This window comes from Artemia sp. Qi Xiang Cuo, chromosome 7, assembly GCF_049724085.1.
Source record: "Artemia sp. Qi Xiang Cuo chromosome 7, ASM4972408v1, whole genome shotgun sequence".
Taxonomy (NCBI): Eukaryota; Metazoa; Arthropoda; class Branchiopoda; order Anostraca; family Artemiidae; genus Artemia; species Artemia sp. Qi Xiang Cuo.
Window position 1 is genome coordinate 56,155,448 of NC_142800.1, and position 22,297 is coordinate 56,177,744.

At 36.6% G+C, this 22,297-nt stretch overlaps 3 protein-coding genes across 4 annotated transcripts in view; all 3 read left to right on the top strand.

Annotated features, from left to right (window-relative positions):
• LOC148950466 (uncharacterized) overlaps nt 1–11,817 on the top strand; it is a 100,546-nt gene extending 88,729 nt beyond the window's left edge. For both annotated transcript variants that reach the window (XM_089091622.1, XM_089091623.1), the window contains one exon: nt 10,034–11,817. In XM_089091622.1, the coding sequence (XP_088947748.1) occupies nt 10,034–11,667 (1,634 nt within the window). In that variant the 3' untranslated portion in view covers nt 11,668–11,817. The remainder of the gene's footprint in view (nt 1–10,033) is intronic.
• An 8,636-nt stretch (nt 11,818–20,453) lies between these two features.
• Nucleotides 20,454–20,993, top strand: LOC148950467 (uncharacterized). Its single transcript, XM_089091871.1, has one exon. It carries the CDS (start codon nt 20,454–20,456, stop codon nt 20,991–20,993), a length of 540 nt encoding a protein of 179 aa, XP_088947997.1.
• On the top strand, nt 20,990–21,319 carry LOC148950468 (uncharacterized). Its single transcript, XM_089091873.1, has one exon. The coding sequence runs from the start codon at nt 20,990–20,992 to the stop codon at nt 21,317–21,319; it is 330 nt and encodes a 109-aa protein (XP_088947999.1).
• The last annotated feature ends 978 nt before the right edge of the window (nt 21,320–22,297 follow it).

Sequence of the window (22,297 nt, forward strand, 5' to 3'; positions counted from 1 at the left end):
ATTAAGAAGTCAATAGACCTTGATTTCTATTGGACAAACCAAACCTCACTTATAAACAGCATTAGATTAGTAATAAGGAAAAAAATATGACTGTTTAGACTTAAGAAGAGGTTTTACTTTTTCTCTCACTGTTCACACTTCATTTGAAGCTTTTTCAGTCGTGTCTAAAGCTAAAAAATCGATCCAACAGACATAAATCATCCCTTTTCATTATTTGTTAGCATTGCATTATTTCAAGATCAGCTGTAGCATATAGTATTTGTCTCTGCTGTTTTTTGAGGATACAACTGAACGAACTACTCATCTTTTACTGGAAAAGCAACACCCTACTTTAGAAGTCGTGCAAAATAATTAAGAAAATAACGCGTAAATATTATGTCAATGTAGTACTTCGCTTCTGCAATGTTTATTGCTAAAATTTGAGGTTTTTCAAAATGCACATTTCAAATTTAATTTAGGAGTAGGTAGCTGAGAGGGTAGGCAGAATAGGTGTTTTTTAATCTAAGATAATTGAGCTTTGCTCCCCTTTTAACATTTTCAGTGACTTTACCTATTGATGGGTTACTGATAGGCTAATGTTAGATAACTCGCTGACGATAGATTGACGGTAGATAAAAATAAATTTATTCTAGTCGAGTGTCCTTTCTCGAAGTTTAGTTTTGGATTTAAAATATTGAAAAGAAAGTAGAATATTCTATGTTAACCGAATTTTCAGGTAGATTAATAATTGGTGTGGCTTTTTTCAGGTATTTAAATAACATATTCGTTCGAGTGTCTTGCGGCACTACTCGAATAAATTGGAAGTTGCCTATCTAATAATTAGGAGCTAAGTATTTTTATATTAATATAATATAATATTAATATAATATAGTTAATATAATTAGTTTCAAGGGATACGAGCATTACGGAGTGCATAGAAAACAATCTAAAAATGGAAGAATATATGGCGGTGTAGCAATGTTAGTTTCCAAGAATTTTAGTGTGACTACAAAGATGTATAGGCTGAAAAGTAAATCTTGTAACTTGGTTTGGCTTAGAGTGTGTTTTGCTGGCATTCCAGTTATTTTATGTGCTGTTTATATTCCCCCAGAAATAAGCTCTTTTTTGGAAGAGGATACATGTCCAATTTTAGTACGTGAAAAACGTAATTTTTCAAGGAAATGTCCGAATAAGAGTTTTTGTTTCCTAGGGGGTTCTAATGATTATACAGGGGGGTGTGTAGAAATTTTTACTGGTTTTGGGTTCTGTTTGTGATGATATATCCACTGTTAATTTAAAAGATATTGTTACGACTCTCATACAGACGACAAGTAGGGACCACACGCGTCGTAGAAACAATTGGGGTAAAAATTTGCTAGAATTTTGCGGGTATGAAAATTTAATGATATTAATTGGTAGATTTGGAAATGATAACAATCAGGGGGAGTTTACTTGTTTGTCGGGGGATTATCCAATCATAATTGATTATATTTTAACTAGTCTGTTTTTGAGGGAAAGGGTGGTAGATTTTGGTGTATTAATGGTCTTAGGGTCCGATCACTTTCCTATCAGTGCAACTTTAGAGGTCGTGGAAGCAGCCTCAACAATTAAGGAGCATAGTAGTAAAAGTAGATCTCATCCAGGGGGTGGACTTCATAAAAGACTATAAGTAATCAAGATTTACTGGATAGAATTCTAGAATTAGCCCAAGAAGGGGGTGTTGATTCAGCGCTAGAGATTTTGGGTAAGGTACTTTACGGCGCGGGAGAGAAAATATGCAAAAATAGAGGGAACCAGGCTATTAGGACATGAGTGTAGGAATAAAAAGGAGGAACTTTGGGAGGCACTGAAGGTATTGAAATTAAATGAAGAAGGAGATGCAACTGTTCCAGAATAAAAAGAGGGAGAGAAAGGAATATAAGAATCTTATAAAGATAAAAAAAAGTAAGTTTTAGATTGAAAAAGCTGAAAGGCTAAGGTTAGTCTTTAGAAAGAATGAATCAAAAGAGTTTTGGAAGCTTGTTAAAAAATCAACTGGGAATACAAATGAAGAAAAAGGTACAGTCGAGGCAGCAAGATGGCCGAACCACTTAGAAAACAAGGAATTAAAAGAAATCAGGAGCTACATATCCGATGGAAATTTAATGTGTAGGGACATGTTTGAGGAAGAAATTATAGAGAGACCGATGAAGGAAGAGGACTACGAATTGTTAAAATCTGTCACCGAGGATGAAATAGTTAAGACCATGAAAAAATGAAGGGTAACTCAGCTCCTGGTTTAGACAGAATCCCAATGCAAGTATGGAAATGGGTAAAAGTATGGGTCACCCGAACCATCGCTTTAACATTTTCGTCCATTATCACCAACCCCCAATGGCCAGAGCAATATAATACTTCTGTCACCATACCGTTATATAAAAAAGGGGATAGCATGGATCTACGGAATTACCGCATGATCAGTTTGGGCAATGGTGTAAGCAAACTTTTCGCGAAAGTGTTAGGGAATAGATTAAATAAGTGGCTAGAAAAATCACGCAAAGTTATCGAAATACAAGATTTCGGAGAAATTATAGTACTATAGATCAATATAGATCGAAAATTATTTTAACCAGTCTAATTAGGAAATATACCAGGAAAAAAGAGGATAAGTTGTTTGTGGCCTTTTTGGACTTAAAAGGTGCTTTCGATAGTGTAAATACGGAAATTCTTATGCATTGTTTGATTAGTTTAGGATTACCGCATCAGTTTGTGCGAATTTCATTGCAAATGTATTTGACGGTAAAGTTTGCTATGCGGGTTAGTAAGGAAACATCGAGGGAAATATTTAGCAGGTTAGGGGTAAAACGAGGTTGTACTTTGTCTCCGATGTTATTTTCGCTGTATATTAATGACATTGAAAGCTATTTAAGAGAAAGGAAAATAAGTGAATTGGAATTATTTGATAAAAAATTGTCTGCACTTTTGTACGCCGATGATATAGCTTTATTGGCAAATAGTAGACAGAATCTGCAGCGTGCATTAGAGAGTGTAGAAAAGTATTTTCAGCAAATGAGACTGGTTTTAAATCTGGAGACGTCAGCATTAATGGTTTTTGTAAGGGGGGCTAAGTCATCTGAAGAAAATTTTAGTTACGGGAGGGGAGCTATAAAAGTAGTGAGAGGGCATGGTTACCTAGGTTGTAGACTTGTTTCAAATGGTAAGTGGACAAGAAACATAGCTCTAATGTCAAGTAAAGGCAAAAGTTTAACTGGCATATTTTCAAAGAGATTAAGGATATAGGAGCAAAGGATATCAAGCTACAAAAGCATATTTTTGCAAGTAGATTAAAACCTGCTATAGATTATGGGGCAGAGATATGGGGACACCAAAGGGGGATGGAAATGGAGAGGATACAGCTACATTATTTTAAAAGATTAATAGGGTTTGATAAGAAATTTAATAGCATTGTTATAAAGTGCGACCTGGGTCTCTTTAACTTAAGAAATAAACGGTTAGCACGCATGGTAGGTTATTGGGAAAACATTATTGCTATGTTAGATTATCGGTTAACAAAAAATGCTTTCAATGAAATGTTATGGGACAAAAGAAAAGATTCTTGCTCTGCGCAAATTAAGAGTATATTAGACAAATGTGGGCTATCAGGCTGGTGGAATGATGTCATTGGAACTGTGATGGAAACTCGAACTATTGCTAAAGATTTGGAAAAAGTTCTACAGGATCAAGGGATCCAGCTTTGGTAATAAGACAAGGATAAAACGCAATCACCTGGGATGTATAGAAACATTAAAAAAGCCTGGGGAGAAGAAATATATTTAAAATTTGGGCTCCAAAATGATACTTTAAAATGGGTCTTATCAGTAAGAGGGAATTTTATGCCGCTTGGGGGGGAAGAAAGTATTTAGGGAGGGTTAAGGTACGGAGTGGTCCCTTCACTTGTCCGATGTGCGGGGAGTCTGAAGATTTAGAACATTTTATATGTTATTGTGAAGAACTGGAGGTACTTAGAAGGGAATTTTTGGAGGAATGTCATGGATAGAAGGTGTTTAGAGAATGAAATAGGAAGTAGTTGCAAGTGGATATTAGAAATTTAGAAAATTTTGTGTGTGGAAGGATGAGACATAGGGAGGGTTTTCTATCGTAGTGTGATTTTCAAAAGTGTTTAAACTTGTTCTTATGTTTTATGCGTTTTGTTGTATTTGTGTTATCCATGGCCCATGGGGTTTTTGTGAGAAATATATCATAAACAATAAGTAGAACAACAGAGAAATTTTTATACAAGACAGTGGAACGCAACTTTAAATAAATATTTCGACCCTATATCTAAGGGCCGTCCTCAGAAAAACAAACGAAGAAAATAAAAAACAATATAAAAGAAACTTACATTAAAATTCAATGATTAAAACTGAAAAGAGTTTTTTTTTTTATTTTAAAACAGCCCTAATATCATTACTTCAAGGAAGTTCAACCAGGACTGGTACACCAAGCGAAGTGGACAGAGAACAATTCATTCAAATGGAATAAAAATACTTACAGACACGATTTCAATGCCAAACTTGCTTTCTTGGCAGCCAGCCTAGATGGTCTATTCGTAACTGGTTGAGTGGAATTATTCACTGGTTTTTTAATATAATTGGTTAAATCGTTTATAATTAATTTTGTGTAGGGCATTAAGCGAATATTCCCCCAAATGTCTATTTAAAAAAATATTACTGTTTATTTTGATTTTAATTTCAGTTGCCTCTCGAACAACCTGTTTTATGCCTAAATCAATGCTAATAAGGCAAGTTTCTTCAAAAAGCATTTTATGGCTAGGGTTATCATAGATATGACTGTTTAAAGCAGAATCAAAAGAAATATTTGTACTATTAGAATTTAAAGCTTTAGTTATGTCATCTTTGTTTGGTGTAGGCGTTTTTCTAAATTTTGATGGGTTCTAACAACATAAAAATAGCCACAGTCACATGGTATTTGATAAACCCCTCTTTCGCGAGTAACTGGGGTTATATCTTTACCAGAATTTAGGAAATTCATGATTTTAAAATTATCTACCTTCGTTTCTCAGTAGGTTTTCTCTTTCTTTCGTTTATATCTTAGACTAGCCAAAATTAGACAAATATTGTAGTTTTTATTTTGAATCCGCATTGTGTAAAATTTTCACTCTTTCGTTGCTTTGCAGCAATTTCTATTGTGAGTCTATCTTAATTCTGCTATCTACCTTAGTTCCGCCCTAGGATGGATGGATGGGTGATAGACTATTTATCAACAAGTGAAAATGACATTAATTTTAAACAATCCTGAAAATGGCTTATGTCAGCTCTGCCTCTCATTCAGACTATCTGTCTTGGCTTTTTCTCCAATTAGCCATGGCTTGATGACAACTTGATTTTAATTCAAAAATCAAGTGCTCAGTAAATTGGGCGCTTTCTAGTCATTTTTAGGATCCAAAATATGTTTATTTTCCTATATAATAGTATCAGTTGCTGCTCATTGTTTTCTCTAAAAGAAGGTATATTAAGAAAACAGTAAATGGGTCAAGCTTCCAACAAGGGAGGGGGGGGGGGTATGTTCAAAAATTGGAATATATTTATTTTTAGCTCACTTGTTTTTCATTTTTCGTGGGATGCCTTTCAAGCCAATTTTTACAGATGAGGGGAGAGGGGCTGGTAGGGTGCTCCTCTCACAATATATGCTCTTCAGGGATATGACAAAATACTGAGAAGAGTTTCGGTCGGTTTAGTGCAAACAGATTTTTATGCTGGGCTAAGGGCTGAAAGTTCTGTTAGTGTCATGAAAAAAAAAAGAAGTTCAGCAGTTGTAAAAATTTATTTGCACAAATTGAATTTTAAATATACATGCTTCAACTGCAAATGTGTTCAACAAAACTCAATTTTGAAGAGATTCCAATTCCCCAGTCTCCTTTCTGTGTAAAGTCTAGGACACTCGGCATTTTGAAGAAACCCATCTATTATATGACACTAGTGCTGATGATATTCAGTTAATTTTTTCGGGAAAGTGGATAGCTTTGAACACAGACAGTAGTTGTAGTATTATTAGGAAGATAGTTCTTTATAAATAAGATTTAGTTATAGAGGAAAGGAAATAGCTTAAAAATGATTGCTTAGGGAGAAAGATGATCGTTAATAGAAAATGGAGAAGACAGATAGAGGAAATGGTAACTAAAGGGAATAGGTTAATGCGAATATTAAAACACTAAGGAATATTAAGCCAAAGAATAGAATTTTTGAGAGATGGCCAATTTTGAAAATTAGTTACTGCTGAGAATTGTGGGAAATTGAGAAAGAGCTTGTCCGGTGTAGAAAACTGCTAAGAACTTGAAAAAAAATAAGAAAAACTATGTTTATTTAAAAAAAGAGAGAATAAGAATATCACGATACTTCTAGTCCAGATTTGGCGTTTCTGGTGCAGTTTTGAATACCTGCCATACTTGCACAAGAGCATTGATATTGCTCAAGCGCACTGTTCTAAACTAGTGATACTTATATGTCACGCAAATAAGACTTGTGGACCACGTTTGCGACACTGCCTTTCTCATTGCTATGCAACAGGGAAAGTGCGTATCCAAGGATACTACTCCGAAGAACTCTAGCCTTTACTACCTCCTCCTCCTGTGGAGGATGGATCCGGCCACAAGAAAACTAGGCATTTACAGTTCCTATCCACAGGGCTTGCGAGCTTTGATAACCGTATTTGATAGATCTTGTGATGAAAAATATCGGAGGAATTCTCTCCTTCTAAATAGATCATATCAAGTATGAACCTTCAAAAGGCCCAACTTCGATATTTACTTTTATTTCTCAAAAAGTTTGATTGAAGTTTGGTATTTTGAGGACAAAATTTTGGGTATGTTCTCCCCTTCTTCCTCCGTAAAGATTGAATAAGGCACGGATCAATAAAAAAATACACTGAAGAGACTTGCTCTTACCTTCTACCAAGATTGGCTAAGATCTGGCAAACATTTTTGTTATATCTCCTAATGATAGTAATTTAAGGACCTACTTCCCCCTTTAGTCCCTCAAAGAGGTCAGGTTGGGTTCTATTTCCCCAAAATGGTTGGATAAAAGACCAACTCTTGGGCCCCACTAAGTCTGGTCGAGACTCGACTGTCGTTCCTGGTAAATAATTGTAGGGGAACACATTAGGGACCCTCCTCCCTCGTATAGGTTGGATATAGGTATGTAGACAACCATAAAGTGCATCTAAGACACAAGTGTTTATTTTCTATCAAGTTTAATTGAGATCCAAATATCCTGACCGGTAGAAATGAAATTGGAAATCTTCTAGATCTTCCCCTCTCCCTTTACACCATCTATGAATCGGGTTGAAGCCAGACTTGTATTAATTTTGTCTTTTTTCTGAGTTTCTGGACAATTCTTATCCGAATTGTGATTTTTTTTATAACTGCCGCCCCCCTCCCATCCCCCTCTGAAAGCAATACCTGCATGCGTGCCTAGTCCTGCTCTTGTCCAACATTGCCAACTGCTGTTTCAAATTTGTTTGTGTGTCTTAACTGTGTTTAGTTTTTCGTGTAGGCCTGTCACAAGTTCCTGCAGTACAAGAAAAAAATTTTGGTTCTTATCCTCCCTCACTTGATTTTTCCGGTTACTTTGGTGAAAATCGGATTCAGGTTTTTAGCGGGGTTGGGTTGCCAAACGGTCCGTCGAATTTTTACTAATCTTCTTAATGAGGTCTTAACAAGGGATTCAAATTACATTTGTGACATTTCTTAGTCGATGCAGCTGCCAAATTCCAAGCTATTTTTACCCTTTTTAGTCATGGTAATTTGGGTAATTTTTATTCTTAGATATTGGTATTCATATTCTCTTTTGCAAATAAAAACGGATGAAAAGTTTCCAAAAGCGAAATTCCAGAGCATTGCAGTGTCCGGTGAGGTGGTGTTCTTCCCCCCTCTATCTTCAATTTGTGTGCATCATCTGTCCTTTCTAACTCATGTACTTGCATTTTTTAATCAGTAAATGTTTCTTATCTCGCTTAGACGGAGGGTATTCTTTTTGATCAGTAGGACTAATAAAGGGTTTTCTCTGTTTGTTTGAATAATACTTTCTAAAATTCAAACGATTGGACTTTCTCTAAATCTATTAAAGTGTCAGCCTTTGTTCGATATTACAACTCATCTAATTTGTAGATAATTTCTATTCTGTCGGTTTCTTCTTTTTGGTGATTGGGAATTAATGTTAGTAAAACATTAAAATATTTCTGGGCTCTTGTGGTCACTGATTGCACAGAGAAATTCAATTTTGTTCCAAAATTGTTGTAAATTGAGGTAGGTACAATAGAAAGTCTCTTGCCATATTATATTTGTTTATTTTTTTCAGATCACTCAGATTTGTTTCTTTTCGGATTTTACTCCATTTCTCATAAAAAAAAAAGATATCAGTTCAGTTTGTTCATATTTTTTCCTGGTTTTTCGCTTTTTACTTTATCTGCCTTCACTTGTCGATAAAATCAGAATTGCGCACGATTACAGCGTCAATTGTGTTCGCTGATCGTAATTTCTTGAGTTGAACATTGTTCAACTTTCAAGTATAAAATTCTTGACCAATCAGTCAAGATTTAATGCATAATTTTTAAAACTAGAAAAAGTAGAAACTTAGAACAGCAGTTCTTCTATCTTTGAAGGAATCTTACAGAAGTTAAGGAGATGTAGTATTAGTAGAGAACAGTTTGACTCAAATTAGTGTTGGTGCAAACTCTTTAAACTAGTTTCTTGCAATTTTAATTTCTCTTCTCTTAAACACAAGTGTGGCTCTAAAATCAAGAAAAATACCGTGTCATTCATAAAATTTGCCTTTTTTGTGGACAGATATGACTTATGTGGCTCAAGCATAAAACTTGCGGAACTTGCTAGCATACTACACATAAGTATGCCCACTCACAGTGGCCTTACTCGTTTGATCTAGTTTTGTTGTTATTGAAGTGTTTTTTTTTTTTTTTGCTTCTCCACTTTTTTTTGTTTATAGAATAGGAAGTGTTGAAGCTTTAACGTGTTAGAGGGGTGCTAGATATGTTACAGCATATTACTCCTATTTGAACTGGGGGGGGGGGGGGGTGACATGCCCACCATTATATTAAAATTTATTTGCAAGGGCTGTTTTATTTGGACTATTTGTGTAATTCGTTGGTGAAAATAGAGGGTCAAAAATATATATACAGAATCTCTTATGCGACAATAATTATTGGCTATGGAACTTTTAGAACTTTCTTATCATCCTGGTGAAACTTCTCTTTTTCTAACTATTAACTTTTTTAGTGGATCATTGATATTTTTTAAAGATTTATGCAATGACAATGTTTGATTTGGTATTAAAATCATTAGGAAGGACTTTAAATACCTATTAATTATGTTAACAACCATTATATATCCTGTTTTATCAGATAAACCCGACAATTTTGAATTGCTTGCCTATCTCATAAATTTCTTTGGATCAAAATAGTTCTACCGTGGCACAAAATGGCAGAAAACGCTGCTTAATTATGGCCAAATATTTCTTGCTACTTAAAAAGAGCACTAGAACTTTTAATTTTCACTTCAATAAGTCTTCTTTCAATTGCCTAGGACCAGTACCTTGGAACAATCACACCTAAATAAAAAGTAGCTAGATAAGAGCTTGAAATCTGTGCAATAGGGTTCTCTGATATACTGAATCATCGGTTCTCTGATATACTGAACTGAATGTTATAAATTTTCATTAAAATCATTCACCTCTTTTTGGGGGAAGGAGGGGAGATATGCTCCTTTTTGGGGAATAAGCAGAATTTTTTTAGGCTCATAGCTTGTGTTGTATAGCCTTAATATAGTCTTAGATTAATATTTGAGAAATTATCAGACCCTTGTAGTCTTCAATTTTATAGATTATAAACAGATACTAGATTTTTCGGCTTGAAAAGCTTTGATGCAGGCCCTATCCTTGAACGGTATACCGGATAATTGGTTTCATTTTTACATCCATTTTGGGTATTACTCTCGTTTTTTTTTATTTTAACATCGGCTTAAAATTTCTTCTTTAATTTGCAGGAATTGTTTTAGATGCTTCAGACCTTCAGGATTCTGAACCTAAGCCCCCTGACCTTCCAAAAATGGACCTTTCAACATTTAGAAAACCAAAACCAGGGTTCTTAGCAGATGATGCTAAACCCTCCCCACCTAGAAGACTTTTAAATCGTAGAAGGGAAAGTCAAAACCTAGTCACAAATGGAGACGACAATCATGAAACAATGGACATCACAATAGTTGAAGAGAGGAGGAAGTTGATGGAGAATAAATATAAAGAAGATATGGCTGCGGGCTTGAAAGAATATGAAGCAAGCCTCAAAGAAGAGCTAGAAAGCAATAAACAAAGGATAAAAAAGGAAATAGATCAGGAGCTAGAAAAGCTTGACGCATGGAAAAGTTCCGTATTAAATAAGAAGCAAGGCGATATAGAACGAGAAATTAAAGAAGAAATGGATAATTTAGCAGAAAAATATGAAATATTGGAACTTGAAAGAGACCAAATTGCAGAACAAAGAAAATGTTTGAGAGAAGAAATGGAAAAAGTGAATCAAATGAATAAAAGTTTAGAATTGGATCGCTTAGAGCTCTTGTCTGCTGAAAAGGCTAATGATGCCCTTCGTTTGAACATAGAAAAAGAAGCAAGAGATGTTAATGAGCTTAAGATTAAATTAAGCAAAGAAAAGGAAGAACTTGAAAATGAAACTAAAAGTTTGAATTCAAAAAGGGTTTCTTTCGAAGAGTTAAGAAAAAAATTTCAAAGTGAAAATAGGGAGCTAGATTCTGAAGCTGCTAGGCTGAAAGAAAAAGAAGTTACTTTGAGAGAGGCAGTTCAAAAACTAGAAAGTCAGAAAAATCAGTTAAAGGAAGAAAGAGAAAAAGTAGATTTGGAAGAATTGGAAACAGAAAACTTGAAAAAGAAAACTCTCGGATCGCTACAAGAGTTATCTTTGCTCAAAGCTGAGCTTTTGAAAGAAAATGAAAGCATGAGGACTGTTTTAAATGAGAAAGAAAGGTATGTGACTGCTCCAAAGGGCAAAGAAAATTTAGAAGAAGGTAGAGTAGATAATAGCTTAGAAAGTCTCAAGGTGCAAGTTGAGAAGCTAACAAAAGAAATGTCAAAAATTCAACTTCATTTAAAACCCAAATCACGACGTGAACTTTTCTCAAAAAAAGAATACCGTTCCACTGATCTGAGTGACTCTGCATTTAGTGTTAGTGATAAGCCAAGAAGAAGAAGACGGCGGAGTTCGTCCAGTGACTATTCATCAGACTCTGACTACCACAGAAGAAGTAAAAATACTGATAAGGAGATTAAAAAGCTACTCAAAAAAGAAAAATCTTTAAGGAGAGTTAAGGCTTTATTGGGACTTGAAAAAAATAGAGGTCGGTCTATGATGAATTTAACAGACACTGATTTATTAGATGACCTAAGCGATGTGCTGTCAGATGATGGACTCTCAATTCTTGCTGGAGTTCCTACCCCATCAAAGGCCTATTCATCTGGATTGAAAATTCGACATTTAACTTCAAGTGACTCCAAAAAAGATGGTGGGCGGAGCAATTTAAGTTTATGCAATGAAGCCAAGCAATTAGCAGAAAGAACGGAATCTCTAAGGCTCTGGCTTCAGCATAATCAATATCAGAAAAAATTCTAGTCTTTTATATCGTGTTGTCGGCTGTAAATGTATGTATAATATTGTAATTGTTTTTAGTAACCTTACATGGGTTCCAGTGAAAATTACGATTACGGTGATCACGAATTAAAAGAGTTTTATAAATTGGTAAAACTAAGTAAACAAATTTTTCTTTAATTATTTTAGCTGTATTATCTTCATCGAGGCTTAAATTTACAGATTTATGTATATAATACTTTTACTAAAACTGTTTGTTCTAAAATTAATTCTGTCATGGCGAATAAGACTTGTAAGATCAAATTTTAAAATATAACCGGGAACCTACTCATACCATCTTCCTAGTTGGAATTCCTAATCATTATATCAATTCTGAATGTTTAAACTTGAACCAAGGTAGCCACTCCACTAAGACAAAACTCACTAATACCCTCAATAAAAAATTGTTGTCTTAAAAAAAAAACAAGAAAATAAAAATCATATTGCCTTCCACTGTAGCAGCATCGTCATCGTCCTAATGCAACATCCTTTTTTTCTTTTCTTTTTTCTTAGTTCTGAACACTAATCTCTGTAATCCATAAACTTGCTTATACTTTTATATTCAATTTAACAGCACTCACTTAGTTAAGAGTAAAGAGTCTCCCCTGTATTATTTTTGTTGGGGATAAACATAGAATAAATAACCTTAGTTATTAGGCGGATGGCTCATTCGATTGTACGCTAAAAATTCTAATGCCATTTTCAAGGGCTGAGATGTACCTGAGGAGACCCAGTCACACTTTATCTGCGCCCCCGTCTCCCTACATAGTATCGGATAAAAGTTTTCAAACAGCTGTTTGGATCAAAACAGCACAAAGGTCAAATCAGAACGAACAGAAGCCATTTCAATCAATATGCTCTCCAGGGTGACATGATTCAGGCATATCTAAGGACAAGCTTCCAAAATTATGCGATTAGACCATTTAAAGCCCATAATATCTTAGCAGCATAGACACAATGAAACACAGTATGTTAATGACAATGGAGCAGAAAACAGCTCAAATGAATAATCATTTTCCCTATTGTATATTTACTTTACAACGTATAATACTTTCGCTATCAATTTTTAGAGTTTCAACCGACATTCTGAGTTATACAATGAAAAATAAAGTTTAACTGAAAATGAACAGAATTCGACACAAATAAGAACAGATTGTTGCCTAATTACAGCTCCCTCCGTTTAAGGCTAAAGCGATATAGGGGCTTCACTAAAAATACAATTGTGAAGAGAAAAGAAATTTGTTTTACTATCTTAAAAACCCCTTATTTTCGTCTCTCTTTTCTTGATTTTACAACCTTTCTTTTGAAGGTGTGAAAATTCAATTTCAATTGCTTTAAACTCAACTCAATATGCTTTCACCTTAAGCAATATGTTCAATTCTCCGTTAAGCAAAATTGATTCAGTAGGGGAGAACGACTCAGACCTCTGACTGAATTGAGTGCCCGGGCCCTGGTTGAGGCCAAAAGAGATCACTGATTTGTCATGATGAAAGGAAGGGGGATATCCCCCTTCCTTAATTAAGTAAGGGAAAAGTCCCCTTCCTTAGTTTATCCTAATATATTAAGGAAAACATTCTTAGAGTATTTGTGAGGAAGAGGTGACTTCAGCCGTTCCCTTCCTAAAATATCGATAATGTACAAAAGTATTGATTGTGGTGAAAAGGTACTGTTTTGCTTAATGGTAGACATCGCAATAGACTCTATAGCAATTTAGCATGGAGGACCGTAAAGCGGGTAATTGCTATTGATCGGAAAGCATGGTTTCTCATTGAATTTACAATATTTAAACTGTTGTTTTTTGGGGTTTAGGAGGGAGGAGGTACCTAGGTTAGTTGACGTATTTAATATATGCTATGCTTTACCCCCGCCCCCCGAATGTGCAAACATGTTTCCCAAATTTGTTTAATAAACCATTATAACCGGGTATCTGTCCCTCCCGTTTGACTAGTTTCCTTGATAGAGTCTATAGCGGTGTGTACCATTAAGCAAAACAGTTCTGGCGAAAATTGTTTTCAGACCATGAACCTACCTGGAAAACGTTGCTGTGTATCTGGATTTCTGAAATACAGCACAAAGTGAACAGTAGCAATGCTTAAGGTATATATTTTTTCTGAAAAAAAAAACCAACAATTTTTCGATAAGTCTGCAGTTGTAACTTGAACCAGATGGGCATTATACTTGTATGACTGGATTCAATAGTCTCATTTCTATCCATTCACCGATCCAGAAACATTGCAAAAACATTAGCTGCGTTCGTTTTCATCGTTCTATGGAAATCAAATCCTCAGTTTTATAATTAAGCCGTTCGTTTTCGCCGTTCTATGAAATGTTTCGCTTATAAGCCGTTCTTTGAAATGCCGTTCTTCGTTCTTAGTACCGTCGTTCTTAGAACGACGGACTGAGCCTCATACTCCGTACAACAACTTTAATTTTACTTTTGGGCGCCAAGTTTTAAAATAAAAAAACATGACAGAAAACAAGTTTATTGATATTTAATTTTGTAGATTTTGTTGATGGGGTCTTTCATCTAAAAAATGGTAGTGGTTTGTTTTTCGTATATGTGGCACAGTTTTGAAATCTTCAGAAAGTTCTGGAAGCATTTTTGGGATAAATTGCCTTCCAAATTTACAAAAATTTCTTAGGGGTCACTTGGAAACGTCATGAGAGGAATTTCGAAATACCTTAGATTACAACTAATACTAAAAAACTCTCGCTAACCCCAAGTTTCAATACCCTTAGGAGTATATTCAGTTGTTCAAACGTCTTAAGCTTAAAATTTAGAAAGGAAATTCGGCTGATTAAGCGTTAGGCTAAGTGCCACAACTATGATTATTGTCCATATTACGGTGTAAAAAATGTTTTCTTAACAGGTGTCCCTATGTGGAGGAGTCCACTATTTTCGATTGTACCCCCATTTCAGCTAATCTAATGCTTACGCCCATTCATAAGCATTCAAAAGAAAGAGTGCCCATTTGCACTCTATAGAACGGTGCAACAGTCACTCCAACAGTCACTTTCCTGTAGTAACTCTATTGCTTGTTTTGCTACATTTACAAGTATATTTTTCATTTTTGTTGTGCTGGTTGATTGAAATTTTATCTGTGACTTTGAAATTTTATCTGGCTAAGGAAAGCTCTTATAAGCCGTTTTTTCAGTTAAAATGAAGTTCTAAGAACGGCGAAATAAAACGCAATTTAAGAGTAAAACCGAGAAAATCTTTTTAGTACTAAGAACGACGAACGGTGAAAACGAACGCAGCTATTTTCTTAGAGAAGGTCCTAAACTTGCTTGGAAAAAAGGAAATTGTGATTTTCAACGATTTTCAAATATATTTAATGTAGATAACTGTAAACCAAATTTCGAAAATTAATCCGGTAAATGGACTGAATCTCAGCTATAGGCAAGTATGAGAAATAGAAATTACATTCCGAAACTTGCACAGGGAACATAAACCTTAAAAGAGTGAATAAGGCTTAAATTTAAGAATGTTGCTCTTCTTACCAGTTTTTTCTTAAAAGTCTTTTTAAGTCATTGGTGGTATTTAACTCAATTGGAAAACAGTTTTATTCACATTGTCCTACAATTCAGACAATGTGTTCTCAGACCCCTCACGCACACTAATATTCAATATTACAAGTTCTTGTTACCATATAGAACAAAATTATAAACAGAAGAAATCACAGTAACTGGTTCTTGCTTCCTGATAGAACAAAAATAGGGATAAAAAAATTTGAAGAATTATATGGAAGAAAGGTTGGCTTTTTAATCAGGGGTGGGCTCGGGATATTACCGATATTTTTTTCAAAAGTATTTTAGGATTACGAAATGACATTTCAGAGAAACAGCCCCAAATGATGCAGAGGTTAAATTCAATTGAAAAATTTTATCAGTGAATTGCATTAGAAAGGGGAAATATTTTACAATCTCAGGACCATCACTGAACCGAAATCAATTTCGTAGATCTTCTCTTTTTTAAGCAAGTGAATAAATTGTGGAAAAAGCATGGACTACACCCAGGAACTATTTGCTATTTTGTTCTAAAAAGCAAAAATCAGGCCGGGCTGGATTCAAAATTCTGAGACGGCTTAGAATTATAGAAAAGTTATATACTTAGCCTCTCGATTTCAGAGGTCATACTGTCATGTAATGGCGCTTTCACCCCTTTGTTACAACCAGAACGATCCATTAGTCTGTTTCTCCCAATCGATGGAATGAAACTACGCAATATTTTATAACTGTTAGTGGTACCAAATTTACATTCGATATTATAACGTTATTTTATATGGCATGTATGCTTGTTTAGGCTGAAGCCTCAAAAGTATATATTTAAGGCCAGATTTATGAGAGGTCCTTCAGATCAAGGTTTAAAGGTTTTTTTCCTAGAATTCCTTCATTTTCAAGAATAGCCAGCAGTTTGTGCTAACGAACTGCAAGTAAACAACGCAACGGCATCAAATTGGCGGGAGTGGGCCTGTGTCCCCTAGAGTTTTTGCTTCTCCTCTAGATTTTGAAAATGTCTTTTTTGGGGGTAATTTTCATTGGAAAATGTCCATTTTATGGAATTTTCATTGAAAAAAAAAACGATGTGAACGCAACTAGCAACTATTGTGCTAATACTGATATATTCTTCTTTTGTACACATCCTTTCATGATTGAAAAATAATATTTGAAAACAAAATCTTCAGAAAAGAGATGAATAAGGTAATATTTACTGTTTTTGGAGGGAGGTTCCAGTGTATTCTTCTCTGTGGAAATCAAGCATCATATTAGTCTAATTAAAATAAAACTACCGAGGAATCTCTTAATTGTGAGAAAGCTCAAAAGTATTTTTCTGGATAGGCTCTAAACTCTATGTTTCATTGTTTAGCTTAGTCTTGCCGTCTCTGATTGCCCTTTTATAAAAACGTAAGCTTTTCTCTTCTCCTTTCATATTGCTCTCTAGGCTATATAATAGAGGAAGGAATTTCATTCTTGGAATAAATGGCTCTGTTAATGAGCAGTTTCTGGATATGGAATCACAATATTTTTTCATGTGTTTTGTTTTTCTTCAGTTACACGGTTATGTTCCAGCGGCTTTCAGAGCTAATTCATCTCTTTTCTCTAACCATTCTGCTTACTACTACCTACTACTACTACTAACAACTCACTGCAGCACCAAGCCGCCTGAGGCCAACACAGCTACGCTCGCTCCTCCTCCATCCCAATCTATTCAAAGCCTCCCTTTTTACACCCGACCACAAAGTTCCCATTTCCTTTAGATATTTCTTTATGACGTCCTCCCACCCCAGACGAGGACGACCTGCTTTCCATTTAGCCCTAGACGGTTGGCCGAAAAGAAACAATCTTCAAAATCTGTCATCCTTCCTCCACACAACGTGCCCTAGCCACCTCAATCTTTCTTTCATTATATCCCTAGAGGGCGGTATTGAACCAAATTTTTCGTATAACCTATTGTTTGAAATATGGTCAGTCAGCCGGGTACCCAGAACAATCTGCTTATTATCTTCGTAATTCGGTTAACGTTCGAATTCTTTTCGGTCGATCAGTCAGTTTTCAATCCCCTGGCTACTTCTTATGCCGCCTAGAATACTTTGCCTGAGTGGGCCGGATATTGTTTTCTCTTCTTGTTTTTTTTTTCTTTAATTTTTTCTTTAAAATACGCCAAGTTCGAATTGTGTATTAAATAGTGATGAAGACCACACTGGCTTTCCATCATAAGCAACCAAGTACAAGCAGAAACAATAGGGAATTTTTTTCTAAAGATAGTGGAATTCCAAACTAAATGAATATTTCGGCCCTGTGTCTTAGGACCGTCCTTAGCTCAACACAAACGAAAATATAAAAGATAAACTTACATTAAAATACGAACTGTAAAACTACAAAAAAAAACTTTTAAAACAGCCCTAGCATAATAACTTCAACGAAGTTCAACCAGGACTGATAAATAAAGTGAGGTGAGTTAATACAGTTCATTCAACCGAATTAAAAATTAATAAGCACGCGCTTTCAATGCTAATCTGGTCTTTTTGGCAGCTAGCTTCAAAGACATTTTCGTAAGAGATGCATTTACTGTCAACTGGTTTTATAATATATTTTGTTAGATCATTTTTAATAAGGCCTCCCCCAGGCCACTCAGTGCATCCCCAGGTGGCGGATAGGGGAATGTCTGACAGATATGTTGGGTACCTCCACTAAGAGGCACGGAACAAAGGGGGATCTAGTCTCTGGGGGTCCATAATAGAAAGTGGGGCACCCTCACCCGGGGGGTCATAAATACAGGTGGAGGAGCAAGAAGGCCCCTCAAATATACACTCAGAAGGGCCCACCGGCGTGTGGACGCGTCCCGTGAGTTACAAACCTTCTTCCAGCAACGGGTTGAATTGCATGGTGAGGCAGAACCCCATCGTGGGAGGATCTTCTATAGGAGGACAACTGCGGCAGGGCGTAGGATCCATATTCATGGATAACGGCCTCTGTAAACTTGTTGTGTACCCCACTTGCTGTGCATCATCTGGTTATAGTTGCCGATCCCAAGTCCGGATAAAGTGAGGAGGGTTGGGCGACAGGCTTGCATCCTGTTCTCTGGACTTGCTTCGGCAAGAAAAACTCTCTTGCAATGACAAACGTCAATCAAGCCTCAAATATTTCTTCCCATCTACGGTACCGACCCCAGCACGTCCTCGGATATCCTGACGACGGTGGTCAAACCACCCGAAGATTGAACCTTCCTGAAAAGAGTGGTATGAAAACTGCTACTTGGAATATTCTGACTGAATTTTCCAGGTGCTGACCTACTTCTCTCTAATAAACTTAAGCAGTATTCTGTCGCTATTGCTGGCGTTACAGAAACGCATTTGCCGGGAAAAGGTGAGAAATCCATCAGTGACAATTACAGTCTAATTTGGTCGGGTACTGGCAACACAAGGAGCGCTGGTGTTGGTCTAGTTCTTCATAAGAGCTAGAAATACTCTTGTCCTGATCCTGATGCGTGTGTCCTGATCCAAGTAAGTAAAGTAAGTAAGTAGAAATACACATATATCCCATTATGCCATATCAGAACGTCTCCTCGCAGCCCGCTTGAGACACCATCATGGAAGATTCTTTATCGTTGTATGCTATGCGCCAATAAATGAGATTGAGCTCTCCCCATGATATATTGCTTCTTCTTGGGGACTTCAACGCTACCGTTAGTGGTCCCTCTAGCATATGAAAAGACGTCACGGGGCGTGTTACCCCGGACGTAACTAATGACAATGGAAGTCGTCTGCTTCAGCTCTGCAGTGCCCATCAGCTTGTTATCTCCAACACAGTTTTTGAAAGACCTACAATCCATCAGTATACATGATATAGTAACGACGGCGTCACAAAGAAAATGATTGAGCATATCATAATCTCTCGGGGATGGAGCTCGTCGGTTTCTAATTGCCGCTTGTTTCGTGGTGCTGACCTGGGTAATACTGATCACCGACTTGTAGTTACAAAAATTTTTCTTAAACTGAAATTTCAGAAGTTCGACAAACGCATTGCAGCGTTAAATCTCTGCAGTCTTGATGCTTCTACGATCAAAGAGCAGTATGCAATTGAGATTAAAAACCGTTTCGAAAGCGTGTCCCAGCTTTCAGATATTGAAGCCACGTGGGACGCGTTTAAAACTGGATTCATCGACACAGCTAGAGCAACTCTTGGCTTGCAAGTTCAGGTCAAAAGGCTTTGATTGTCACAGGAAGCTGTGGATGTCATTACACACCGAAGGCAAGCCAAGTTGCGGGGGGATATGAAGACCTATCAACATCTCAATAGCATCAGGAATAAGCAGATACATAGATATCTCAAGTCATTCGTTGATGCCAAAGCTTATGAGGAACAAGAAGCTGCTACGAGGAAGGACGTTGGAGTAGTTTACAAACTTACGTGACCTCTCGGGCCAGTGTGCTCAACCAATAGAAAATGTAGTAAATATGAGCGGGATGTTCCTTGAAGACATAGTGTCCAACCTTTCAAGGTGGAACGAACGATTTTCATCTCTATTTAATGCGTCCTCTCTCTCTCTGTCCATCTGTAACGACTCCTGCAATCCCCCAACCTGTGATCTATAATAACCTCGTTAATGTTGACATTAAGCCGTTCTCAGTGGTAGAAATTCAAAATGCTATGAAGAAACTGAAAAAACGTAAAGCTCTACTGGCATCTATGAAATCTCCGCAGAGCTGCTTAAAAACGGCAGTGGCACTATCCTGTTATGGCTCCAAATGCTATTCAATGCAATACGTGACTCGGATATCATCCCGAGAAATTTGCGTGCAGGAGTGATCCTACCACTGTGGAAGAGAAAAGGTTAAAGGACGGAGTGCAAGAACTATAAAGGGATAACCCTCTTCTCGGTACCAGGTAAGCTGTTTTCTACGGTTTTGTCGCAGCGATGTTTTTACCATATCCGACGAAAACGCAGAGTAGAACAGGCTGGTTTTATGCCTGACCGAGCAGATATTCTCCTTAAGACAAATCATTGAGAAGGCGAACGAGTTCCGCCAGCAGGCTTTCATTGCTTATGTCGATTTCAAGGCTTGACTCTGTTGATTAAGAGTTTGTAAGGAATATCCTTTCTAATATCAGCCTCCTGGCAAAATACATCCGCCGATTCAGGGCCATACATCAAACACTGAGAGCTGTATGTAAGTGAACGTAGCGCGTTTTTTTTTTCAGTAATAACAGGAGTCAAGTAAGGTTGTTCAGTTTCTCCTGAGCTATTTAACTGTATCATTGATCATGTTATGACTTGCACAACCCAGAAGTTGAGCTTTGGACCCAAATACGGGAATAGAGATGCCACTGATTGTGACTTTTCTGATGACATAGCACCAGTCACCCTCTCGAAGCCGCAGCCGCTCATGGCTCTAAACACGCTTCTAGGAGAAGATGCCAGGACTGGACTATCCATTAAGTGGAAGAAGACGAAAGTCATGGTAGTGCAGCCAAAGTCTGACGCCGACAATTCTAATTACTTGGTCGCCGGAAACCAAATCAAAGTAGTTGACTACTTCACTTATCTTGGTTCTATTATATCATCGGATTGCTGCATCGACCATGAAGTTGTTGCCCGCACAGCCAAGGCCTCTGCTGTCTTCGGTAGAGAGAGCCATGTTTGGAAGAAGCCAATGATCAAACGAGCCCCCAAAATGAAGATCCGTGGAGGGTCGGTCTATTCGATCCTGCTATACGGAGCTAAAACTTGGCCTGCAACTGCAGGTGTCCAGCGCCGTCTCAGCACTCTTCAATCTCAGTGGCTTCGCACAATCGAGGGACTCCGATGACAGATTTTGTCAGCAAAGACCGCCTACGAACCATAACTTCCCAGTCACCTTTGTCACACCTGGTTGCCGAGCGGACACTTCGTCGGTTTGGACATCTTTTGCGATTGCCTGCCTACACTCCGGCTCAGATTCTTTACGACTTTGAACCAACCAATAGTGGCTGGAAGCACCCAAGAGGAAGACCCAAGTTCTGGTGGAGTGGTAGTCTCGGGAAGTTCCTGGAGCAAGCTGAAATCTTTCTGGCTGATGCAGAGGCCCTTGCTGCAGACCGACCCACATGGAAAAGGCTGACGACGCTCTCAACGCCACCCCGGCATATGGATTAAGTAAATAAGTTTTAATTAAATTTGTGTATTAAAAATTTAATGAGCACTCTCCTAAATCCCCATTGAAAGAAATATTATGATTTATTTTGAGTCTCATTTCAATCAATTCCCGAACAACCTGTTTTATCCTTTATATCATTACTATCCTATATATCATTATCTGTTTTATCTCATTACCAATGAGAGAGGGGTTTTTCAAAAAGTATTGTGGTGATGGGGTAATCCAAAATATGGCTACCTAAAGCAGAATCAAAGGCGTTTTTCTAAATTCTGATGGGTTCTGCCAACATAGTATTTGCCGCAGTCACATGGTATTTGATAAGCCTTTCTTTGGCAAGTAACTGGAATTTTATCCTTACCAGAGTTTAAGAAGTTTGATTTTAAAATTATTAGTGTAAACCATGCAGATTATTTTTTATGCAATTTTTTTTTTTTAATTCTGTTGGTATGTATGGAAGATAAATTATATTTGAGGGCTTGTCGGGAGCCTTACATGGTAGCCTTTGATTTTACGGGAGTGTCTTTTAGTCTACGACTAATCATATTATTAATCAAAAGAATGGTATACCTGTTTGAAAAAGTATATCTCTGATAAAATTTATTTCAGTTGTGATGCGAAAATCAGAACAAATATTCAGGGCACGATCAGGGAGAGAAGTTGCAACAGCTCTTTTGACTTGTGGGAGGTGATTTGATTTAAAATGAAGACATCTATTGTTTTGCGTCGGTTTTCTGTAGATACTAAAATCCAGTTCATCAATCCTACGAATAATTGACACTTCTAGAAACAGTATTTTATTTTTGATTTCAATTTCTAGGGTGAACTGTAAATTTTGTCACATGTATTAAGGCGATCTAAAAAATCTGAGCAATAATTAGAAAACAAAATACAAGAAAATTATAATTTAATCGAAGATTCAGCTACAGGAATCGATTGCGAAGTTTTAATGATCCTAGTTAAACTTTGTAATAAGTTTT